This window comes from Charadrius vociferus, unplaced genomic scaffold (genome assembly GCF_000708025.1).
Source record: "Charadrius vociferus isolate BGI_N301 unplaced genomic scaffold, ASM70802v2 scaffold248, whole genome shotgun sequence".
NCBI classification, from domain to species: domain Eukaryota; kingdom Metazoa; phylum Chordata; class Aves; order Charadriiformes; family Charadriidae; genus Charadrius; species Charadrius vociferus.
In genome coordinates, this window is record NW_009649851.1 from 308,633 (window position 1) to 331,384 (window position 22,752).

The following is a 22,752-nucleotide window of genomic DNA, read 5'->3' on the forward strand; positions in this document are numbered from 1 at the left end:
TCCGTTGTGAAACTTGATCAGGCAGGATTTGATTGTACTCTAACTCATAGCTGGTGGGATTAAATTCGTAGACGGGAAGTCAGTACTAAGTTGCATATTTGTGGCCTAGAGAAATAATTGAATTTTTCTAGAAAAAATAGTCATAATGCTTTTTAAAAATTCTAAATATTGGTCATGAGCTGTTAGCAAAATGTGACTCATCAGTAACAGTGGACTTTGGTGTGTACCATTAATGTCACAAAAACAAACACATCTTTTGCTTCTGGGTTAGAAAAAGGTTTTAGTTTACCATTAGTAATACTGCTGGAATTTTGTTTAAAATTGAAACAGTGTAAATAAAATGTATTTATACATGAAGATAAAAGAATCTTTCCATGGTTTTTTGGTATGGATGACCCATGCTTATTTGGTATGCACTCATGTTTTCTGTGTGTAAAATAGAAATGTAGTATTCCCTGGTGCTGGGGAAGAGAGGTCGTCTTCTACACATGGAAGAAAGGGCAAGACGACAAGGATATATTTTAATCATATTTTCATTTTATTAACTCATCAAGGAAGACTGACGACCGTATTATTGGCATTGTCAAATGCACAGGATTTGGATACTCTGTTTCAATTGTGTCTCTTTGCCAAGGTGGCAAGATGTCATGTAGATTACGCTGCATTTCTTGAAGGTTTAGTATGCAGCAAGAGTGATGATCAGTGGCAGGCACCAGTTTCAGCCTGTCTGCTGGACAACAGGCAGAGGGAGCAAAAGCTCTCTTCCCCACTGCTGTTCCTTGCCAAGTCGCAATCAGAGTCCACTTCTCCATCTTCCCTCCCTTTTCAACTAAGGTCATGTTTGGCAGTCTGAGCAAACATCTTCTCTTGCATCCCTCAACCACTGCAGAACCTGAACGTGCAGATTATAATACAATTTTCTCACTTTCAGGGGATTTTTTTCAAAAATTTTTAATTAAAATTTTATGCTTAAACTTGGTCTAATCATCCGCATTTCCATGCCTTTCTAAGGATATTGTACCACATTACATAGTAGGTAGTAACGCACTTGCAAATTTTTACTTGGCATTCAGAAGTGACAGCTCTGATCACCTGTGTTTGAATAAAGGAAGTGGCATCATAGAATCATAGAATGGTTTAGGTTGGAAAGGACCTTGAAGATCATTGAGTTCCAACCTCCCTGCCATGGGCAGGGACACCTCCCACTAGACCAGGTTGCCCAAGGCCACGTCCAGCCTGGCCTTGAACACCTCCAGGGATGGGGCCTCAACAGCCTCTCTGGGCAACCTGTTCCAGTGCCTTACCATCCTCAAAGTGAAACACTTCTTCCTAAAGTTTAATCTAAACCTGCCCTCTTCAGTTTATATCCATTCCCCCTCGTCCTGTCACTACATGCGCTAGTAAAAAGTCCATTTTCATTCTTACATCTCATTACTATATTTCCTTCTAAATATTTCTGTTTTACTCTGATGTTCTTGAGATGAAATGAAATCACTTCTGCTTTAAAATTCTCCACTCTTGAATTGCTGGCTTTAATTTAGGAAACTCCCATCCTGAAAGACTTCCTTTATTGTCTTGGCAAGCAGTTTTGTCTGGTTCCATTAATTTTCTTCTTGCATCTCTATTCTACCAGTTTTGATACTATCTTAGACTGTGGGAATGTTTTTGTGACCGAAATTGTATTAAATAACATTATTTTTAATACTATACTTATTTATCCATTCTCAGGATAGAAATATATTAAGTTGCCTGCTTAAAAAACAGTAAGAACATGCCTGTAACGTATAGTGGATTGTATGGAAGAAGCTGAACCACAAAGCAAAATATATGTCAGCAGATTTTAAGTGGTTCCTATTTTTTGCATAATTCTTCTAAAGCAAACAGCAGTGAATTTAAGGACATCTCACAGGAGAGAAGCAAGCTTTTTCTGCAGTACTTCATTTGAAGTATTAAGTATCAAAATAACATATATTAGCTTTCATCATTGGATTTTGCTGTTCTTTCACTATCAGAGTCCTAATGCTTCTTTATATCAGCAGAGATTGTAATGTTTCAATTCCAGATACCAGTTTGGCTTGTTAGGACAAAGTGAGTGCTAATGTTGGTGAAAAGTGTAAAAAGGCATGATAGACATGCCCTGTTTTGCAGGGGTAGGGTTGGATGTTAATCCTTTCAAGTGACTGATATTTTGTAAGGAAAAATACATGTTTATACTTTAGGCTGAGGTCAGTTCCTTAGATTTCTGGCACTAACGTAACTTAAAAGAACACCCTGTGGTATGTTTACAATATAAGCTAGACTTTTAAATCTTAAGTTAATTTAATAGGTAAAATTGTTTTCCATGCATCATATTAAGAATTCTTCATTCAGAGACCTTACTCATTTTGCACATATTGAAGTTGACAGGAAAAAGATTGATTAAGGATATTTTACAATATTGTAAAGTGTGTATATTAGCATTATTTGCATTACCGGAAAATCCAGGAGCCCTAGTTATGGACCAGAACTGCTAGTCTTGCTTTGACAAAGATGAAGATACTTATCCTCAAGACCTAACGATATGAATTTGAAATAAGTAATAATACTTGAAGCCAGGCGGTTTGAGGCACTGCATGGAAGCTGTGGAGCAGTATTAGTCATCATTGTTGCTGGTGATTCTGTCCACCAGTAGGTTAACTATGGCTGAAACTTTTATAGACATGACATAAAAGCAATATTTTATTGAATTTTGAGAGGGGATAATGTGGTTACTTGGCAGGTGCTTATGAATATGAGTGGGGTTATGGAAGAGAATAGTAAGGTGAGGGTCAAAGTTCTGTCAGTACTTCCAAACACTCTCCCAGTCAAGGGGTTTTATTGCATCCATTAAAAGTTCCTTTCATATAAAGATTGTAGTTCAGTAAATTATTTTTGTAAAAACAAACATACTTTTTAAGTTAAAACAGGAATCTGGAGATTCTTGTTAGCAATGATTGAGTGGGTTTGCAGTATCACTTGCAAACACAGTTGCCAAAATGTCATCTTTGATCCTTAAGATTTTAATTAGTGTACTTTGGTTTTGAATGGATACATAATACATGTCTGTAGAACAGATTTTATGTCTTTGCAGGTAGAGCATGTCTCACTTCCAAAACTATTTTTAGGTGAAAAGAAAGTCTGGAAGAAATAAAACAGGAAACTATAATATGACAGTTTAGCACATTAGTGGGAGAGGCTAACTAGAGGATTTTTTAACGTGTGTCTGTACAAGGAATTTTGGACATGAATTACTGTAGTAACTTTTCTCTGTTGAAGCAGCTTACTTTCCCAGAATGATAACATCAGGAGAAACACTGAAGAGAACTTTGCAATCTGCAATTCCTTTCCTTAGTGGTTTGTGGGAGGAAGTACTTGGTCAGGAAAAAAAAGACAACCCCCCCCCTCACTCCGCTCAATTAAAATAAGAAGTAAAGATAAGTGTTGTAGTAAATGTTCAGTCCTGTAACTGAGGAACTGATCCACTATCTCCTAGAATAAACAGAAACCTTTCCACAGTATTTCCACAAGCATTGGATTACATAATTTGTAACTATTCCTGATTCCACTTGAGCTCATTTTATAGCAATGATACAGAACTCTGGTTTGACAGTAACAATTTTGATTTAATTATAACCCCTCTCTTTACATTGTTGTTATTTCTAGGAGGGATTACAGTGATACAGAAATACTGCTTCATTTAGAATTTTCACCATGAAAGAATTTCTAGTGGTTTAATTAAAATTTCTGGCAAAGCTTCTGACCTTAAAGTGAAGGAATGTAAATCTGAAGTGGGAGTCCCATGCATTTTCCATATATGTAAGTTCAACTACACCTCCTGATCACCACATCTTTATTCCAGTAGAATGGAACTTAGTTTTCTGCATGAAAATAGAATTCATTTTATTGAATTCTGTTTCTTTGGAGCATTATTATCTGTCATGATTCGAGCAGCATTATTTTATGTTTCCAGAAGACAATAAATGCTGACAGATGGTAAGGGAGATAAGTTGCTGTTATACTTGTGTATATTGCCTGCTTTTGTGTGAATACCTATGTTGCCATCCTAGATACCTCATCAACTGGATGTGGCCAAAGAATTGGGGTGTCACAAATGCTTTCCGGTCTTAACGGTTGTCCCCTTCACTCATACACATTATTATTCTCCCAGTGATTCAAGCCCGTAATTGAAGTTTGTATCTGCTATTCTTGTTTTCATCCACATCCCTGCTTTTTGTCCACTTGATGCTTCTTTATACTTTGTACTAGTTCCTACAGGTGAAGTTCTTGTTGGGATCCTCCTCTTCGCGTCCTCTGATTCATCACTGTGTTTCTGAACTTGTGAATACCACATCAGCTCTTTGTTGTTAGTTCAAAACACTCCTGCCAATAATAATTTACTGGGCAGATGTTGTAGCTCTCCTCTTCCTCATGCCCTGCTCATGGTGTACCTGGATCTTACCGTTTGGCAGAAGAGTTCCTTGCAATATCCTGCTCTGTAATGCACTTGCATCCAGCACCTCCACAATCCTTTTCTTTGCCTGTTGGTCGGACTGGATCTTTGTTTAATCTGTCACATGACTTACCTCAGAGTGCAATAACTTCATGTTTCTTGTCCTTGCATTCAAAATTCTTCATGATATTGCTCTTCCCATTTTTGCCCATCCTCTTTCTTTCACTTTCTGAACCATGTAGTACATATAACTTGTATTGCCAAGGTGAGATCTACTGCTGTTATATTTTTTTTAATTGATTTGCACTTTATATTCTGTATTGTGCCCTCACATCTTCTGACTATTTTGCTCATCCTCTTCTTGAGGACTACTTGAAGACTACTGTTTTGACAGTTTCTTCAGATAAGGGAACGTTGTATATTGAGAGAATTTCAGAGAGAATTCTACCACTGAAGACAGAGAAAGCTGCCATAGGAGAAGGAAAAATTCTTTAAAAGAAATACTAGAATAAAGTGACAGCAGAACTTAAAAAGAATTACTTTATTACCCTTTTTGGAATTCCTTAGATGCTTTATTAACTGGACTTTAAGATTTATATCAGGTAATCAATAATTCTAAGAACCACTATCTGAATATAAATAAAAACATAAACTTGTGAGATTTACAGGCTTTATTTGTTTCTGAGTGTAGACCTGGATAACAGGTTTGTTGCTGGAGGTTTATTTTTATGGGTAGAGCCAATACCACCATTCCAATGCGGTCACAAAGGTGGACGCTCGCTGCTGAGTCACCTAATGCCAAAGGAATACGGTGACATTTTAGAAGATTTTCAAAACAGCTGTGTCACAATTTCAGGAAGTCTTCATATGGATTCAGCACTGCAACTGAGAATTTGTGAAATCTGTACCTTTACTAATGGGTTTAAACTTCGGTGAATAGAGTTGTGGTAATCTCTATAATGAAATTAGATATTTTTTTTAAAAAAAAAAAAACACTTTAGTGTAGTGTAGGCAGGGGGAAAAAAAGGCATAATTCTTGTCCACTTCTTGGAATTTAACTTATTTAGAACTGTGAAGTTCTGGTATGAAAATGTCTTCTCTCTTTTTTGTGAGTTCTGAACATCCTTCATTCTAGATGAATGAAGTTTCCTTAGTGTGCTCCATGTATAACAACTTTTTAAATCTTTTTGTTATCTCATTGGAGAAGGGAGAAGTATGTTACTGTGCATTATTTAATATATATACAGTATATATATACAGTATATTACTGTGCATTATTTAATGTTACATGTGACTTTGTATTAGCATCTGTATGTCTTGATACATCTATATAGACATCTGAGATATTCTGTATGGTTTTAAGTAATGTATAGTGAATTATACATGATCTTCAGGAATCTGGGATTAAAGATCATCAGTAGTTAGATATTTAAGTCACTTTTGCCAGAAAATGTATACAATAAATAAAGCTTCATCCAGAATTACATCCCAATTTTGCAAAATTCTAGAATTCTATTGCCCTCTGCTGGTTTAGTGTACCTGTCTGTGATTTGGTAGCGCTGAATTCTAAGTGAATTAGCCTTTCTTTTATCTTCCACAGTGAAAAAATAGTAGATAAACAGTGTAATGAACCGCTTTGCTACTCACACTTTAAAGTATTTTAAAATGTATATCAGTCTTGAGTCCAGTCTTGTTTGGTGGCTTTCTGAAAGTATGAGAGGTGGCAAAGTGATTTCTTTTTTTGTTGGTGAGGTTTTCAGGTTGGAGAAGCAGCTTGATTTAGTATGTCGTCTTTTTTTTCTAAAGCAGTAAAAATCAAAACTAAAAGCAAAATAATGGAAACTTCACAGTTCTTACTTTATGCTTTTATGACCTTCCCCTGCAGGTGGGTATAATTTTATATTTTAGACCAAATGGGAAAACCATTTATTGAATTGAATTTTTTGATTGATGTAGCGCTCAGTCAGACTTGAAAACTTATTCATATACGCTTATACTTGTTTGAGTATGTGCCTGCTGTGATAAATATTGATACATATGCATGGTGTGATGCAGTATTGTCTGCAAGTAATAGGTAGATAAGCCTCACTTCTGCAGGTCAGTCTGTGTAGGCTGATCCTGTGAGCCTATGGAGTCTTTTTGAACTTACCAGGTATCTGTGTGGGCATAGCATAGATCTGAATGCAGGACTGGCTCATCAAATATGTTCATATGCAGAACTTCGTTTACATCTCCTTGGGGGAGGGGGGGTGGAGACAGCGTGTTGCCTGCGGTAAGCGGTACCTATTCATGATACGCAATAGGTGGTACTTGACCAAATGTCTATATGAACAGCTCCTAGATGAGAGTAACCCTTTTAAGTAGCAGTGTCACTTTGTCCTGGATGATCTATAAGCTTACACATGCAGAATTCCAAGGAGAACCTTAACCTATACAGGAGAGGAAGTGCTGCGATCTCCTTTGATATGCAAAGATCGGTGGTAATTTCACAGGTGTTGCAATAACTTTCTCACAGAGGTCAAGCAGATAACCCATAATGCAGTGATTCCTTGAGGAGCTGAGGAGGAAGCTATTCTTTGCATTCAGCAGCAACCTGCTTCTCACCTCTTTTCCTTCCTCTGCTCACCAAAAATATCCAAACCAATAACCCAGGATATAAGTTGGAGAGAGAAATCCAGTTTACCTCTGAAGTAAACTGGATTTCTCTAAATAATAGAGTACTGTTGAGTTTTCCCCTTCATTTCCGTGGCCAAGAGATGTGCAGCAAAATCCTGTGAGAAAAAAGCAGTATTGTTTTTTCACTCTTTTTGTTTTGTAACTCTTTTTCCAATTTCACAGTCAATAACTGGATCCTTTGCTTTGCTAGAATAAGCTTGCTTTCTTCTTTAAGCTTTTGTGGTGTAAAGAATAATGACTGATGAGTGATCAGCACAAAGCATGTTTTCCTTTTCCAGAAACAAGCAGTCTAAATAATGTAATATCATAGAGAAGCTGTTTGAGGATGTGCACCTCACAGTAAGTTGGGGAGTCTTGGAGTTGGTGCTCATTTTTTACTGAGCGACTGCCATTTTCACAATCAGAAATATCCAGTGTCGGGAAATGGAAAAAATTCTAGGCAGGTATTATCCAGTGCCACTCGATAATAATGTTGCAAATAATGGAAAGATAATTACTGAATTCAGGAAGTTGCATATAGTCACACATAGCAAGTCCCAAATCTACCTCATGCTTTCACAAACTGTAGAATGTAATTCATTATTTTGATATGAGTGATGTCTGTTTCATACATAACTTGGGAGGGGAGTGTGGGTTTTTTTAAGTGCTATTAGTCTACTGAAAGAACTCGGTGTCCTTTGAAGAAGTTAACTCATTTTGTGTTGGTTATTACAATTTAAGCCTCAATGCTCATTTAAGCTATCATACAGACAGCTTTAGAATAAGGACTTTATCAGTTCAGAACTGTTTTTATTATTTTCTTCCAGGGTCTTTTTTAAGCTATCAGTCCTTAAATCCTCCCTTATAAGTAGGAAATTCTTTTGCTGCCTTATATATTCGTTCTGTCTGGCAGAAATGAATTAATAGGACAGGGAGAAAGAGTATAAATGTCAGTATAGTTTAGCTATCCTGTGGAAAGATAGGTGAAGATTGGTTTTATATATGTAGTATTGCTTGATGAAAAACACTGAACTACTCTCTTACTTAAATTGGAGAAATCATGAGCAAATTCTTTTGAATACAGCAGTAAACATTGGGGCCCTTTTGATGTATTAGATTAGTTTCCATTCTAGTCAAACGGGCTGACTAAGCACTCCCAGCGTAGAAAATATAGACACTGCAAGCTTCATGGAATGCTTATATTTCTACCAAGAGTATTTTTAGTCCATGGATTTTGAGTGCATAGGAGCAGCAGTGTGCTTCTTAAGGTTGGTATTCATATTGGTTTTTTACAAACAATCTAACCAAAACAAGCTGAGAATCCAAAATTATTTTGCCCAAAAGAACTGGCATAGCTGAGCCTGGAACTGCAAGTCCTGGCTTTGATTCTGTGCTCTGGCCACTATGAGTTTTTGCCATTTGTTTCAACACATGCAGGTGATGAGGAGGGTAATGTTTATGAGTGCTTAGCTTTTTGATGGATTTTCTTTCATCCTTTTGTAAACAAACTATTTTTACTTTGCCTACGACTGACTGTCAGTGTTGATTTATGTCATTATATTTGAACATAAATCTCCATCATTTAAAAATTGTGTTTTGTACATGGCTGTTAATGGTTTTAAATTATGAGCACCGGAAGAGCATCTAAAAGCCTCTCAGCTTTCCTGTCATGTTTATCCCCATGTGAAAATAATTTGTTTCATTTTTATTTCTGTAATACTATTGCTATGAACTCGGGGTTATGAGTTTAAACTTTCTTTTGGGTTTGCGCCAAAGTTCACTCCCTCTTTACCTAGTTTACACAATTACCTGATTTGGGCTGAGGCATCAAAGGCAACTGGACAGGTTGATAGTCAGTTCATAGAATCATAGAATGGTTTAGGTTGGAAGGGACCTTAAAGATCATCTAGTTCCAACCCCCTGCCGTGGACAGACCCCTCCCACTAGCCCAGGTTGCCCAAGGCCACGTCCAGCCTGGCCTTGAACACCTCCAGGGATGGGGCCTCAACAGCCTCTCTGGGCAACCTGTTCCAGCGCCTTACCACCCTTAAAGTGAAAAATTTCTTCCTAATGTTTAATCTAAACCTGCCCTCTTCCAGATTAAAGCCATTCCCCTCATCCTGTCACTACATGCCCTTGTAAAGAGTCCTTCCCCAGCTCTCCTGTCGGCCCCCTTTAGGTCCTGGAAGGCCACAGTAATAAATCACTCCTTTGTGTAGCATTCACTACACAAATAGGCATGAGTTAACTATACCAACTAGCTAGGCTTAAACAGACATTTACCTTCTCCCCCCTTCTCCCCCACTTTGAAGATGTGTGGTCCGTTTTCATATTCCATGATTTACCTGTCATCCACATTCCTCTGTAACACAAGTTTTGTGCATCTGGATTTTGAGTTAGATGAATGATTGGGCCAGATCCTTTCTGTAGGCCCCGTGTTAGTTACCACAGCTGAACAAATTAAGCCATTTTAAGCTAGCTGTATACACACCTTGTGAAAGACAAGAAAAGTGTACAGCTCTTAAAGAATAAAGATTACCGTAAAGGAGGTAGCTTTTAAGGAGGATGGAGGTAGTCCTCCTGTATATTTTTTGTTTAAACATTTTTTACAATTAAAAGACTCAATTTCACGTACGGTTAGCTGCCCTGCTGATTAACAGGCTTTACATAGTCATGAGCTCATGTATATTTTGTATGCCTGAGATATTTTCAAGAGATGCTCATCACTCAATACAAAGATGAGTAGAACACTATTTGAGCTGTCCTGTTCTGTGATTTAACAGCTAGAGCAAGCATGGGAGCTGTTACTGTGTGGTCAGTTACCATTTCCTGTGAGCTACCGTAAACTGCATCACAACTGAAACTTGGGAATCTGTTAAACAGACCAGCTAGCTTCTGTTTCAATCTGTATTGAATAAACAAAGTCACACTTAATGTAATTTGAATCTTCCACATGTTTAGATTTCTTAACAGCTTACCGAGAGATTTTGATGGAATTCTGCATGATTAAATAAAAATTGTATTTCTCACTTTTTGATGGTTAATCACAAGAAAGTATTTTAGTTGGGTAAATTCTGGTAGCATATCACATATCTTTTCCTCAAACGTACCATTGCAAAGGACCTTGTCTTTGATAGGGAATGAATATATGGCACATGATCAGGACTTTTAGTTCATGATGTGCTTGGAAGAGCATAATGTGGAAAAAATAGTTTGAAGAATTGCAAAACCAGAAATCTGTAAACCAGACTTTAAAATTTCCAGTTGTAATTTCCTAGCTTTCCACCTGAATGCCTGGGTGCTTTACGAAGGACGTATTAGATGTACTGGCTGTTGTGTACAATTTTACAATTACAAATATTAAATCAAGTAGTATTCATGTTCTACAGGAAAGTGGTTTACAACATAATTGTGGAAGTAAAATTTAACTTTTATATATAGTGTATATTTCAGGTATGGGATGTATTCTGAGTTAAATCATGAAATGAGGCACCCAGTAATGTAATTTATTCTTCAGTTCTACTGCAGAAATAACCATGCAGATGTATTTAGATTACCTGCTTCTTTGCTTTATGCAGTATACAACACAATTCTTTTTTTGTGGCTGCCTTTTTTTCAAAAAGTAAAAACATATGATACAAGATTTCATTCTTCGTGATTCAGGTCATTGAAAGAAATTTCCGTTCATTGTACGTGGTTATCAAGAATATTAAACAACTCACTGGGAGACTTCTGCTACCTAAATAAATAGACCTACTTGGAAAAAAATGGTGCATTCATAATGAGTTAATGCTGCAACAATTCCAGTTTGAGACCTTATAGGGATGCAGACCCTTGTGACTTCAAAGAACATACCAAATTCAGTGCTCTTTCAGGAGTTGGATTTGGGTCATACAGTGCAGTAGATAACAACGAACAGAACAATTTATCTAATCTTCTGCTGTTGCAACAAATGCAGCTTGTTGGGAGGACTTGGTTTCCACTTAAAATCATTTCAAATTTCATTATTATAGTTCTGACTTTTAAATAAAGTGAGAAATAATTTTCATCTCTTTGAATACTGATTTCTGTGTTGTAGGACTGGTCTATTAAAATAATATATTTTGTTGGCAAGGAAAGCTTTTTCTATTAGAAGTGTGTTCTGTACAATCATCACAGAATTCTTCTTCTCGAGTCTCGTTTTTCTACTGTGAGTCAAGAAAGCCGTGCCCTGCATTGGCATTAGACTTCTATACAAGTTTCCTGTATGTTAATTTCTTTAACGGCACAAAACTGGAGATCATTTCTCTTTCCTATATTGCAGTACAAAAGATGGTATATATTGCATATTTCAGTCTGTAGGACTGATTTTATACGTGTATATATTTCAATACTCAAGCCATAGCCTTTAAAGGAAATGAAGTAATAGGACTAATTTATCAATTTTGCACATTTTTTACTTTCAGAAATTAGCACCTGGAGTTAGTCAGTTTGCTTACACCTGTGTACAAGACCATCCTATCTGGACTAACCAACAGTTTTGGGAAACAACCTTTTATAGCAACGTGCAAAATCAAGTTCGCTCCCTCTACCTTACTGCCAAAGATGACAACCATGCTGTACAGTTGAGACAAAAGGTAGGAGAATATATTAAAGTAAATATCAAGGTAGTATTTTTATTCACATTTTAATTGTCTTCTAGGTTACAGAGAGCTAAGTTATGGTTTCTCCGATGTTATGTATTTTTCTTTCATTTTCCCCGTATTAAACAGCATACAATAATGCAAAAAATAAGAAAAAATTATATTTTGTAAAGGGCATTGTAATTTGATGTTGCTCTTCTGATTTTTCGAACAACAACTTTTTGTATAATTTTCCACGTTTTTCCTGAGAGTAGTAACTTATCATATAGCAATGTTATAAACTAGCGACAGTTCTATTATATGAACAGCCTAAGCTAGCAGCAGTTCTAGTGTCCAGTGTTAGGTTATTATCAAACCCTAGCGTGGATTCTGTTGAATGGCACTCGGTCTGTGTTATTAAAATTGAATAGATCTTCCAGAACACAAATTGGCTGTCTCAGTAGGAAGAAGGTACATCTCTAATGCAAAAATTGAAGTATAATGGGAAGCCTTGCAGCATGCTAAAATAAGGTTTATTGTTTTTAAGAAGGAGCACATACACATGGTAAAGAGCCATTTGTAGTCTTGCTTCCTGTATGAAAATATCGTTATCAACTATGTGACTGAAAAGTGTACGCTACCCAAAGTCTTACAGCACTGTAAAGAGAGGAAGTAAAATAGACAGAGATATTCCCAGAAATGTAGTCAGAATGAAGAAATGAAAAGGCATGTCAGGTATATTAGGGATAAAGAGAAAAGGACTGTGGGACTGTGTATGGGGAGCCCCTTCCAATCTGACGCTATTAAAGAAAAATGTGAAGAATAGTAGAACTTACAAGGAAGCGCTTACTTTAACCCTCACATGTGTTTATATGGAAAACTAGCTCAACTTTAAGTTAGTATGGAAAAAACATTTGCAAGATACCTAGTCCTTTAATAATTTAACATCAGGCGTTATCTCGGTAATATCAGCTGCCAGATTCCTTTATTCTAATTTCCTTAGGCTATAATACAATTTGGCTATGTGTCATCTGCCTAGTTTGCTTCAAGCAGATGCTAGAGTTGGACTCCAACATGTGAAAAGGTGAATGTTTCAGCTGGTCTGGAAACTATTTATTTAAAAGCTTGCCTCACCTGACCGTCCTGGGAATTTGGAGAGTATCACCTGCATCAAGCAATGAGCGGCATGTTATTTCTCATTCTGATTTATGCTTGTCACGTGAGCTAAGTAGATAAGCTGAAAAGAGCAGCTATATTAAAATCAGTAAACCACTCTGAAGAAACATGGAAGAACATATAGCATAAAAAAGATCTAGAAAGAAATTATGTTATTTAGATCTGTCCACATTGCTCTACTTGCATATTTCAGTAAACTGCCCTCAAAGCTCAGTTACTATAATCATAACTCTCCTTAAAACATATTGAGTGTAGTTACTTGCTTTTTCTTTTTAAATTAATATACAATTTAAATAACATAAGAAGTTTAATAAAGAGTTTAATAAATAAAGTTTTTACTAAACATTGGTTTTTAAGTTAAAACTTTATTATTTCTTCTATGTCTTTATATTCCTTTCTGTATGTCTTCTAGGAGAAAAATTCTGTAGGTCCAGACCAGGATAAGACAGCAATGGACCTGGCTGCTGAGCAGTTGCGATTATGGCCAACTCTTAATAAACAAACGCAGCAGGAGCTAGTCCAGAATGAGGAAAGTACAGTTTTCAGTCAGGCGATTCATTTTGCTAACCTCATGGTCTATCTGCTAGTACCACTGGATACAAGTAAGAACAAGTTATTAAGAACATCGGCTACTGGTGACTGGGAGAGTGGAAGCAACAGTATTGTCACAAACAGGTGGGTTCAAACAAACACAAGTTCAGTGGTAATCAGTCAGGATGGAGCACAGTTTTCAAAAGCTTCTTAGTTTTTGGGACTTACTCTAAATACCAGATTATTTTGGTATCTTCTCTTCAAGTTCATTAATTAAGGAGAGCAGAAGTCTAACATGATTCGTCTTAAATAACAGAACTTAATCTGGAGTAATTTACCACCATTTAAAGCAACATAAACATATTATTGTCCCAGTAAGAATTTTTAATCTAGTAATGCAAATGTTGAGGACAAAGATAGGGTATGATAAGAAAGAAAACAGCAGCCAAAAAAACCTACTCTGTTAGTTTTATATAACTTGAAAAAGACAGTGTTTGAACTTAAAATCAAGAAAACATTTGTATAGCATCCATAAAATCACAATTTCTGTGCAACAGCTGCAAGGAAGAAAGGCGTTGAGATCACAAAAAGCAAGAGGACTAAACCACTGTGGCAAAGGTTAAATTACTAAGGAGGCAGGAGGAGCATTACACCAGTTTCATTGCCTAGCATGCAAATCCAGGACATTTCACAACAACTTTCCTCCCTCTCTATTTACTGTCTTCATTATCACCTATGATCTGTCAGAATTCCCACCTGATAAAACTGTAGGACACTGGCATTAAGTAAAAGATAGGCAGGCTGTCAGTATCAAACTCCACGTGGCTACTCATTTCTGCTGACTAAACACCTCTAAACTCAGGCATTAGGACATGCTCCGTAGACAGGTTGCAGGATGTGTTGCAGTGTGTGAATGTGGCTCTTAATATTACTATGGGAGGCATTTTCAGACATTCAAAGTACATCTCCCGCTGACTTGCTCACGTTTTCTATCTGATGCACAAAAAACTTTTCTTCTGGTCTTTCTGGCTTTTGAATGCTTCGCTGTGCAACCAAATTATGCATTTAATGTCTCTCTCTCTATGTAACTGGATATTTGTTTACCATGGGTTGCAAATAATGTGCTTGACTCTATGAAGAGAAAACATAGAGCTTGCTTCCAAGCAGCATTTTTCCCTCTTGGGGGCTTGTCTGTGCTGGACTCATGGAGGGAAAGTTCTCCTTTGTCATCATCCATGCAGTCCCTGACAGTGTTAATGACCGTGAAAATACACTGTAATTGTGATACCACCATATGCTTTTAGCAAGGTTTATAGATTGTAACTAGAAAAAAAATAATTGTCTGTGTTTAGCCAGGTTTCATATGTGCATCACCAGCTGAATTTGTCACACTTGAAATTTCTCTTATTTATGTCTATAGTATTGCAGGCAGTGTTGCAGAGAGTTACGACACTGAAAGTGGATTTGAGGACTCCGAGAACAATGATGTTGCAAACGCAGTTGTACGCTTCATCACCAGATTTATTGACAAGGTTTGCACAGAGAGCGGAGTTACACAGGATCATATCAAGGGTCTTCATTGCATGATACCAGGTAAGAATTGTGACAATAAGATGGTGTTTTTTTTTCTTCTTTTTTTCTAGTGAGAGAAATGCACTTTCTAGTTTCAGTTACTTTCAGTGAAGTTAGAAGGTTAGATTTCTTTTCTAGACTATAATTGCTGTTGGATTTCAAATAATTATTCTCTCAATGTTTAAATTTGAGATTTTCAGAATATCAGAGCTTTAATTAGATTGCAACTTTCTCTTTCGTATTATGTGAGACTTCATTTATGGTGTTACTGCTTTCCAGGCATTGTAGCAATGCACATAGAGACCTTGGAGGCTGTCCATCGTGAGAGTAGGCGGCTTCCACCAATACAGAAGGCAAGTATTATGAAACATATTTGTATTCTTTACAAGTATTAGAATCATGCAATTTAGTCATCATTTTTCCCCCCTCATAATGTTAGGAGAAAACATCAAAACATTAAAGAAAATTTCCACCAATGCTTGGCTTTGGTCTCATGAAATATGAACTTAGGAAACTAGTAGAGCCAAACTTCTGATCATAAACAAGCTGTTGCATGCCCACTGTTTTTTGAGACCCATGTCTCTTAGTTGAGTCCAAACTTCATCTCCCTTCTTTGGACTCAGTCTCATAACAATTTTGTTTTGAGGCTTTTAAAGCCAAATATGAAAACTAGACTGAGATATAACACTGGTATCGCTGTTACACACACTTTCATTTATTTGCATCAGCCCAAAATTCTACGACCAACTTTACTGCCAGGAGAAGAATTTGTTTGTGAAGGTCTCCGTGTGCTGCTGGATCCTGATGGCAGAGAGGAAGCTACAGGAGGACTGCTTGGAGGTCCTCACATCCTCCCTGCTGAAGGAGCTTTGTTCCTTACCACTTACAGAATTATATTTAAAGGCACTCCTCATGATCAACTGGGTAAGAAAAATTAAACAGTGATAATTGTGGTCATTCAGATAGGCAGAAGCTTGAGCTGGCCTATCCACCTATTCAAGCATCAACATCAAAATGTATGCACCTCACAGTATAATTTTTCATGTTTATCAGATAAGAATAATCTCTTCATATAGGTTTTTGTCCCTAGGTATGATTGATTTTGCTTTTGATTTTGCATTTAATTTAAGTAGAACTTATTTCTTCGGATGAGGTGATAAATGTTGATGCTGAAGACGATAAATGATTGTTTATTCCTGCATATCGGTACATACTTACAGTGCTGTCTTCAGTAATTTATGTAATATAAAACTATAACATGTAGTTCTCTTAGAGGAAAATTCAGTAGACAGTCACATGGTATTATGGGCTTTTATGGACGACCTAAAGTTAGAGACAGCAAATAAGGACATTCCTGACCATACTTTAGTAAGTTCCATTGACTTTCAAATGGACAAAATGTTTAGTATCTTTGTATTTAAGTTCTGTCTGTAAAGTTGAATTAATCTAATAATACTACTTCACAAAGCATTTGTAAGCTTTTTCACAGCTAAGACAGAACATATATACTGTGTTAGATCTGCAGCTTCCACTACCCCTAGCTTTTCATTAAACAGTTATTTTCAGCCACTGGAAGTGTGTTAAATGAAAAATATTCATGAGTTAGTATTCTCCCTAAAATTATTAGTAATAAAATCAGTATTCTTTTTAATATGTAATGGAAATAGCTCTTCTTAATGATAAATTTTCATATTTTGACATTTGCCATTTCTAAGCAGATTGTCATTCAGAAGTATAAATTTCTTGTGGAACATTTGTGGTCATATGTAAAGATATCAGTGTATATCATTTGTTGTTTATAAGTTGTATAATGTAACGTGAAATTTGAAGAAGCTGTGTGAAACTGTTTCCTCACCCCCTACCAACCCAGGATTTGGGGGTGCATTTTCATCATGTAGAAAGACAAGGAAGGAAGGAGAATATTTTTCTAATCATCCCAGCAGAAATTCAGATTAAAAATAATACTTTAGGAATTTACCAACTTTTCAGGCATTTTGCCTGAAATGAATTCTGTGCCATAATTTTCGTGTTGCTTTGTACTTACTCATTCCTACCAATTCAAAGTACACTGTGACCAAACCGGATCTGATTCTGTGATCTAACAAGTACCTGTAAATACAATTTTATGGTCCTCAGTTGGAGAGCAGACGGTAATCCGGAGCTTTCCTATTGCATCTGTTACAAAGGAGAAGAAGATCACTATACAAAACCAGCTGCAGCAGAGTATGCAGGAAGGACTGCAGATAACTTCAGCTACCTTTCAGGTAAAAGGAAGTTTTGTAAAAATTTGTGACAACACAATCAGTTCAAAAGACTTACGAGCAGCACTTTGTCCTGATACTTGCGAAGAGTTCCGTTTTCTGCCCTGTGAAGTCAATAGGGAATGCAGTCCTCTCATAGAAACCCTGGCATTTCTTGGCCCAGTTGATATTTACAGAGCGTTACCGTTTTCATATTTGATTTTTTTCACTCCTTTCCTTACTTTTCTATTTTGGATGCAGTAAAGGATTATTTTGGGTCCACAATCTAATATGTGAGTAAGTAGAGGCCTAGGCAGACTAGCGGAAACACGCTTTCTCTCTCCTCCAGCTACATGGAATGAATACAGAAAAGCTATAAACATTGCTTTCTTCTCAAGACTTGTCACTTTACCAGCTTTCTGTAAAAACCCACAGCAGAAAGTCATGGTATGTCACACATGGGAGCTGCACTTCCAGGAGTCTTTAGGGTAGCCACCATTGCCCAGAACCAATAAACCTGTGTATGACTTGCACAGATCCTGGTAGTTTCCCGAGTTCTGCACAGATCCTTGTAGTTTCCTGTCTGTAGGATCTGCCTCAGTGTGTTCAGCAGAAGCAGGTACTGCAGGGCAATTGACAGAGGTGGACTTCTAAGAAATAGAAATCATGAGTCTCTGAAATCTTCCCTAAATATTTCTTCTTGGGTAGTGATCTTAACTGTGGTCAAACCCGAAGAGATGGAAAGTTGAAGGTAAAGAATTTTGATATGGATCTTTTGATCGTGTCATTTCATTTTGGTATGGACTGAAAGTAGACTGCAGTACTTAATCTATGAAATATTTTGTTGGGTTGGCTGACTGCAGAAGTATGTTTTCATTGAGAATAGTAACATTTGAAAACATAATAAAATAGATCATCAGCATTTTACTAGTTCCTTACAATAATGGACATTATTTAGCTAATCGTCCGTCAATACCGTATTCAAAAGCAAAAGATTAGGAATACAAGTGAGTAAAACAGCTGAAAGGAAGTTGTTCTTGTGGACTTTTGAGAGGGCTTCAGGAGGACTTTTATTTTCCAGAAATCTTTTTACCGGAATAGTTAGCATGCTTCAATGATGTGCTAAATACAGACACAGCTCAGTGTTTTTAGTGCTGGATTCTGGTCAAACATCATCTTTGCTTTTGTTTAACATAGTTCTGTGTTAGGTTATGAGAACAAAAACAATCAGCAAACAGTTTACTTTCTGTTCCCTTTGTAACAGCTAGAGTTCAATACAGTATGAAATAGCCCCTCCTCTTTGTTTATTAATTATGACTTTGAGAAGGTTTTGGCTGCAGTTAAGCTATTTAATGTCTTTAAAACTTCAGATCAGTATAACCCCTGAAGATTCAAGAGCTCCTTTCAAGGAGGTCCTAGAAAAACTGTTGTTAGTCATTTGGAAAGTATTTACAAAACAAGTGAAATTTAAAAAGCAATGATGACATCCCCCTTCTCAATGGCAAACAAAAGACGTTCAAAAGGTGCATAGGTATGCGCTCTGAAATAAAGCTCTAGGGTATTCCTTTGCTTTTTCCACATTCTTAAAGTTCTCTTGGGCCCTTTTATAGAGTCCCTATTTTCTCTCAATTTCCCACCCACACCCCTTCCCAAATTACTGACTGTCATCCTTTTGGCTGAGGATGATGGGATGGGATATATTTATTTTTTTTTCCAAAACCTTTCAAAAAGCACTTTTAGTGGGGTGGATGGATCAGTGTTGAATACAACAAGATTAGTTTGTTTTTAAGGATCGGATTTCAATATTACATTTTTATTCTTACCAGTTTTCTATACTTTGCAAGGGGAGGCAAAAATTGGAATGACTAAATAATGGAAGTATAATGGTTGTGAAGTATGAATGCTGAAATTGTTGGTTTGATGAGAGTCTTTGAAGTGCATTACCAATCTTAGCTCCCAGTATATGGGCAGAGCTGGCAGAATATTTCCAAGCTAAACTGTCCCATGTGACTAGTATTTGAACTGTTGTAGACATCTTCGTGCCAGCACTACTACTTGGATTTACCAAAATATTTTGTGTTTGATCTTATGAGAATTCCAGATGCTTCTTAGTGAAAATACCTTAGTATTAGGACATAGATGTAAAAATTAAATAAAAAATAATATGCTGTGTAGTATCCCTCAAAATCAATAAGATGTATGTACATATATTTGTATTTTCTGATAGGCATAGTACTGCATAAGTATGGGAATTTTGCTAATATATTTCAGGATCTTTTAATTTCTTTAATTCTGTAACATTTTTTTCAGTTTCTAATATGTCATGTCTTTAATATGCAGTTAATTAAAGTAGCATTTGATGAAGAAGTAAGTCCTGAAGTGGTGGAAATATTTAAGAAACAGTTAACGAAGTTCCGTTATCCTCAATCCATCTTCAGCACTTTTGCATTTGCAGCCGGGCAAACAGCACCACAGATAATTTTACCAAAACAAAAAGAAAAGAATACTTCTTTCCGGTATAGTCATTCTTCTTTTTTTATTACTGATGTTCTTGCTTAGTATTATTCAGATACATCAAACAATCTGACAGCTTTGCAGAAATGCAGGTCATTCAAGCAGTTTTCAGGAAAGTCAAAATAACTGAGTGCTATTCCGCATCTTTTTATATTTACTGAATAAAAGGTAGATTAGTATGATATACATGTCAGTTTCGTATAGGAATATACTATTTATCCATATTGCTGGCTGCAGTAAATTTGAACAAGCATCTCATTACATTTTGAAACACACACAGTGTAAGTAGCATCTTCAGCTATGCCAACATAAAAAACAGATTTCTTGGGTATTACTTTATAGTTAATATATAGTTAATAACCTAACGTGGGTTAGAATTCCTTTTATCCTTAGTACAGTTTGTACATTTGTCCTGGTGTTTTTTAATCTACAGTTTGAGCTTTGGGTCCTCTTTTGAAGTTTGTTATACATTAATTTTTACTAGACTAGGTGGATTATTAGTCTGTTCCAGAATGGTAGTTCCTGTGATTTTCTGTTGATTATTGCATTGTTGACACAGGAAAGTAGAGTCACAAGCTAGTCATTGAATCCTAAAACTTTAAGGTAATTTTTACCTTTCCTGCCTTTACTTTGTCAACTTTGTAGATTTATCATATTGCTAGCAAAATACAAATACCTAAAGAAAGATGATGGCTGCTTATTCATTATCATTAGACATAATACACACAAGTTTATCTCAAAATAATAAAATCGCTGTTTAAAAATTAATATGGGAAGTAATTTTTGTGGAGGTTATAATTTTTGTCATATTAAATGAAAAATTATGAAATACATCTTATTTGGATAAGTGGGTTCATCATAAAAATCCGTACGTGCCATCAGGGAGAATGAGATGCATCTTTCTAAGTATTTTTATTGCTGTGAATTTATAGTACCTTCTCAAAAAGCATTGTGAAAGGAGCAAAACGTGCTGGGAAGATGACAATTGGACGCCAATATTTATTAAAGAAGAAGACAGGCACAATAGTGGAAGAAAGAGGGAATCGCCCAGGCTGGAATGAAGATGATGATATCTCTGGTAATAGTAAAAGATTTTTTTTTCCATGTTGGTTGATAAGTCTATCCTATTATGTTTCCGTTCCAATATATTGAATAAGAAATGTCTTCAAGAAGAAATTGCAGAGTCTTCCTAGACAGGAAAGAGAAAGGTTTCAAATATGTACATTTAGCAAGTGTTTTCTGTTGTGATGACAAGGCAAAAGAGGAAGTTGAATTTATTCAGTGGTAAAGCAAATACAAGACTACTATTTTTTAATTATAAAGCTATTTACATATAGTATCTTTTTATCATTTTTTACATCATAATAGTGTAGATGGAACAGCACATAACTGTGCTGTAGCTTTCGTTTATCTTTAGACATCATGACATCTGTAATTAGTCTATGATGACAAAGCAGTAATTGGTGAGATTCAAGAAAGAGCAAATACTATGGGAGACTTTTGCAGATGTGGAAGTGACAAATGATTTCTGAAAGCAGCATAAGTCATTACTACTGAAAATACCAAATTTTGGTTGAAAGGGTTTGGGGACAGAAGGTAGAAAGTGATTTGGGCACTTTGTACAGTTCATGTGATGGTGTGGAGTTTGACTTTCTTCCAAATACTTCTTTTCCTACCATGTGCTGCTGTCAGTATATCCTTATCTGGACCAGTGCTAATTTATAATAAACCACTAGAGGGAACCAGATTCTCCTGTACATAAACAGGTATTGTTTTGTCATACCATTCTCTTCTTTTTTTAAAAAAAAAATAAGCATTTCAGATAACAAAGTGTTTATCAAACACTAATAATTTCTTCAGAACATCAAACAAGCCAAATTTTCCTTTTGAATATTTGGTCAGCAAGCAAGGCAACTTATGTGACTTATGAGCAGATATATAAAAGTTGTCTGAAGCAGGACTGTGTTACTGCACTGTCTCTCTTCTCTCCAAAATGGAAGAAAGCCATTCCAGGAAGGCTAAAAAATAATTGAGTCTCTTCTTTCATTCCAGATAAAAGTGATGGAAAAAAGGCAAAAAGAAAGGATTACAAAATACAGAATGTCTTCACAGTGCTGAAAAATTACATTCTTAATTAAATTTCCAGCATCTTCCTTAAGTGCTGAGTTAGTATGCGTTCTGATGTTGCAGATTCTTGGAGTCAGAAGCAATTCTGCAGGCTGCACCTGTGTGATTTTTGGGTGATTTTGTGTCCTTCACCCAGAGACGCTAAGCACAGTGATACATGTGTATTTGTACTTCTCTTGATGATGAAAAAAATCTAAGAGTTTTTGCATTGCTGATGTACAAATCAACTGCATTTTTCCATGGACACAGGTGTTATATAAACATTAGTCACTTTTTTCCTCCCCTAACAAAATATAAAAATATAAATTGTGAGGCTTCCTACCTTCTGCTTTCCAGATGTTTTGACTGGGAATGTGTAAGGTGATCAAAGTCTTGACAGTTTGTTTTTCTCTCCTCACTGCACTGACACCTCAGATATAGTCAGCTGACAACAGTAGTAACTCTTTGCTTCAGAGAGACTACAAATAGCCTTAGGAAATTTGCTATTTAATCACTGCAATTTCTTTTATATTGATTGTTGTGAATGACTTTTTGTTTGCAAGTCTCAAAAACTGAAGCATAGGAAACTATGCAGCTATACCAATGATGAAGCAAATAGGAACTATCTGCAGCAGATGATGCATTGTCTTAAAAACTAAATGTTAAAGATAGGGTTGGAAGGAACTTCAAGAGATCATCTACTACATCTCTGTGCCCCCAGGCAAGATCAACATACTTAATCTGTTCCTCATAGATGTTTACCTGACTTTTTCTTAGAAGTTTTCAAGGATGAAGGTTCCACAACTCTAGGCAATTTGTACTAATGCTTTAACCATCCTTAATGCTGGTGAAAAACAAGCAACTTCCTGATATTCAGGCCTAAACATTT

General features: G+C 36.2%; 1 protein-coding gene across 1 annotated transcript in view; it reads left to right on the plus strand.

Annotated features, from left to right (window-relative positions):
- SBF2 (SET binding factor 2) overlaps positions 1-22,752 on the plus strand; it is a 217,886-nt gene that overhangs the window by 149,957 nt on the left and 45,177 nt on the right. The window contains exons 17-24 of the mRNA XM_009890946.1: positions 11,569-11,739; positions 13,313-13,575; positions 14,852-15,024; positions 15,283-15,356; positions 15,732-15,927; positions 17,140-17,267; positions 19,584-19,759; positions 20,690-20,835. Of these exons, the coding sequence (XP_009889248.1) occupies positions 11,569-11,739; positions 13,313-13,575; positions 14,852-15,024; positions 15,283-15,356; positions 15,732-15,927; positions 17,140-17,267; positions 19,584-19,759; positions 20,690-20,835 (1,327 nt within the window). The remainder of the gene's footprint in view (positions 1-11,568; positions 11,740-13,312; positions 13,576-14,851; positions 15,025-15,282; positions 15,357-15,731; positions 15,928-17,139; positions 17,268-19,583; positions 19,760-20,689; positions 20,836-22,752) is intronic.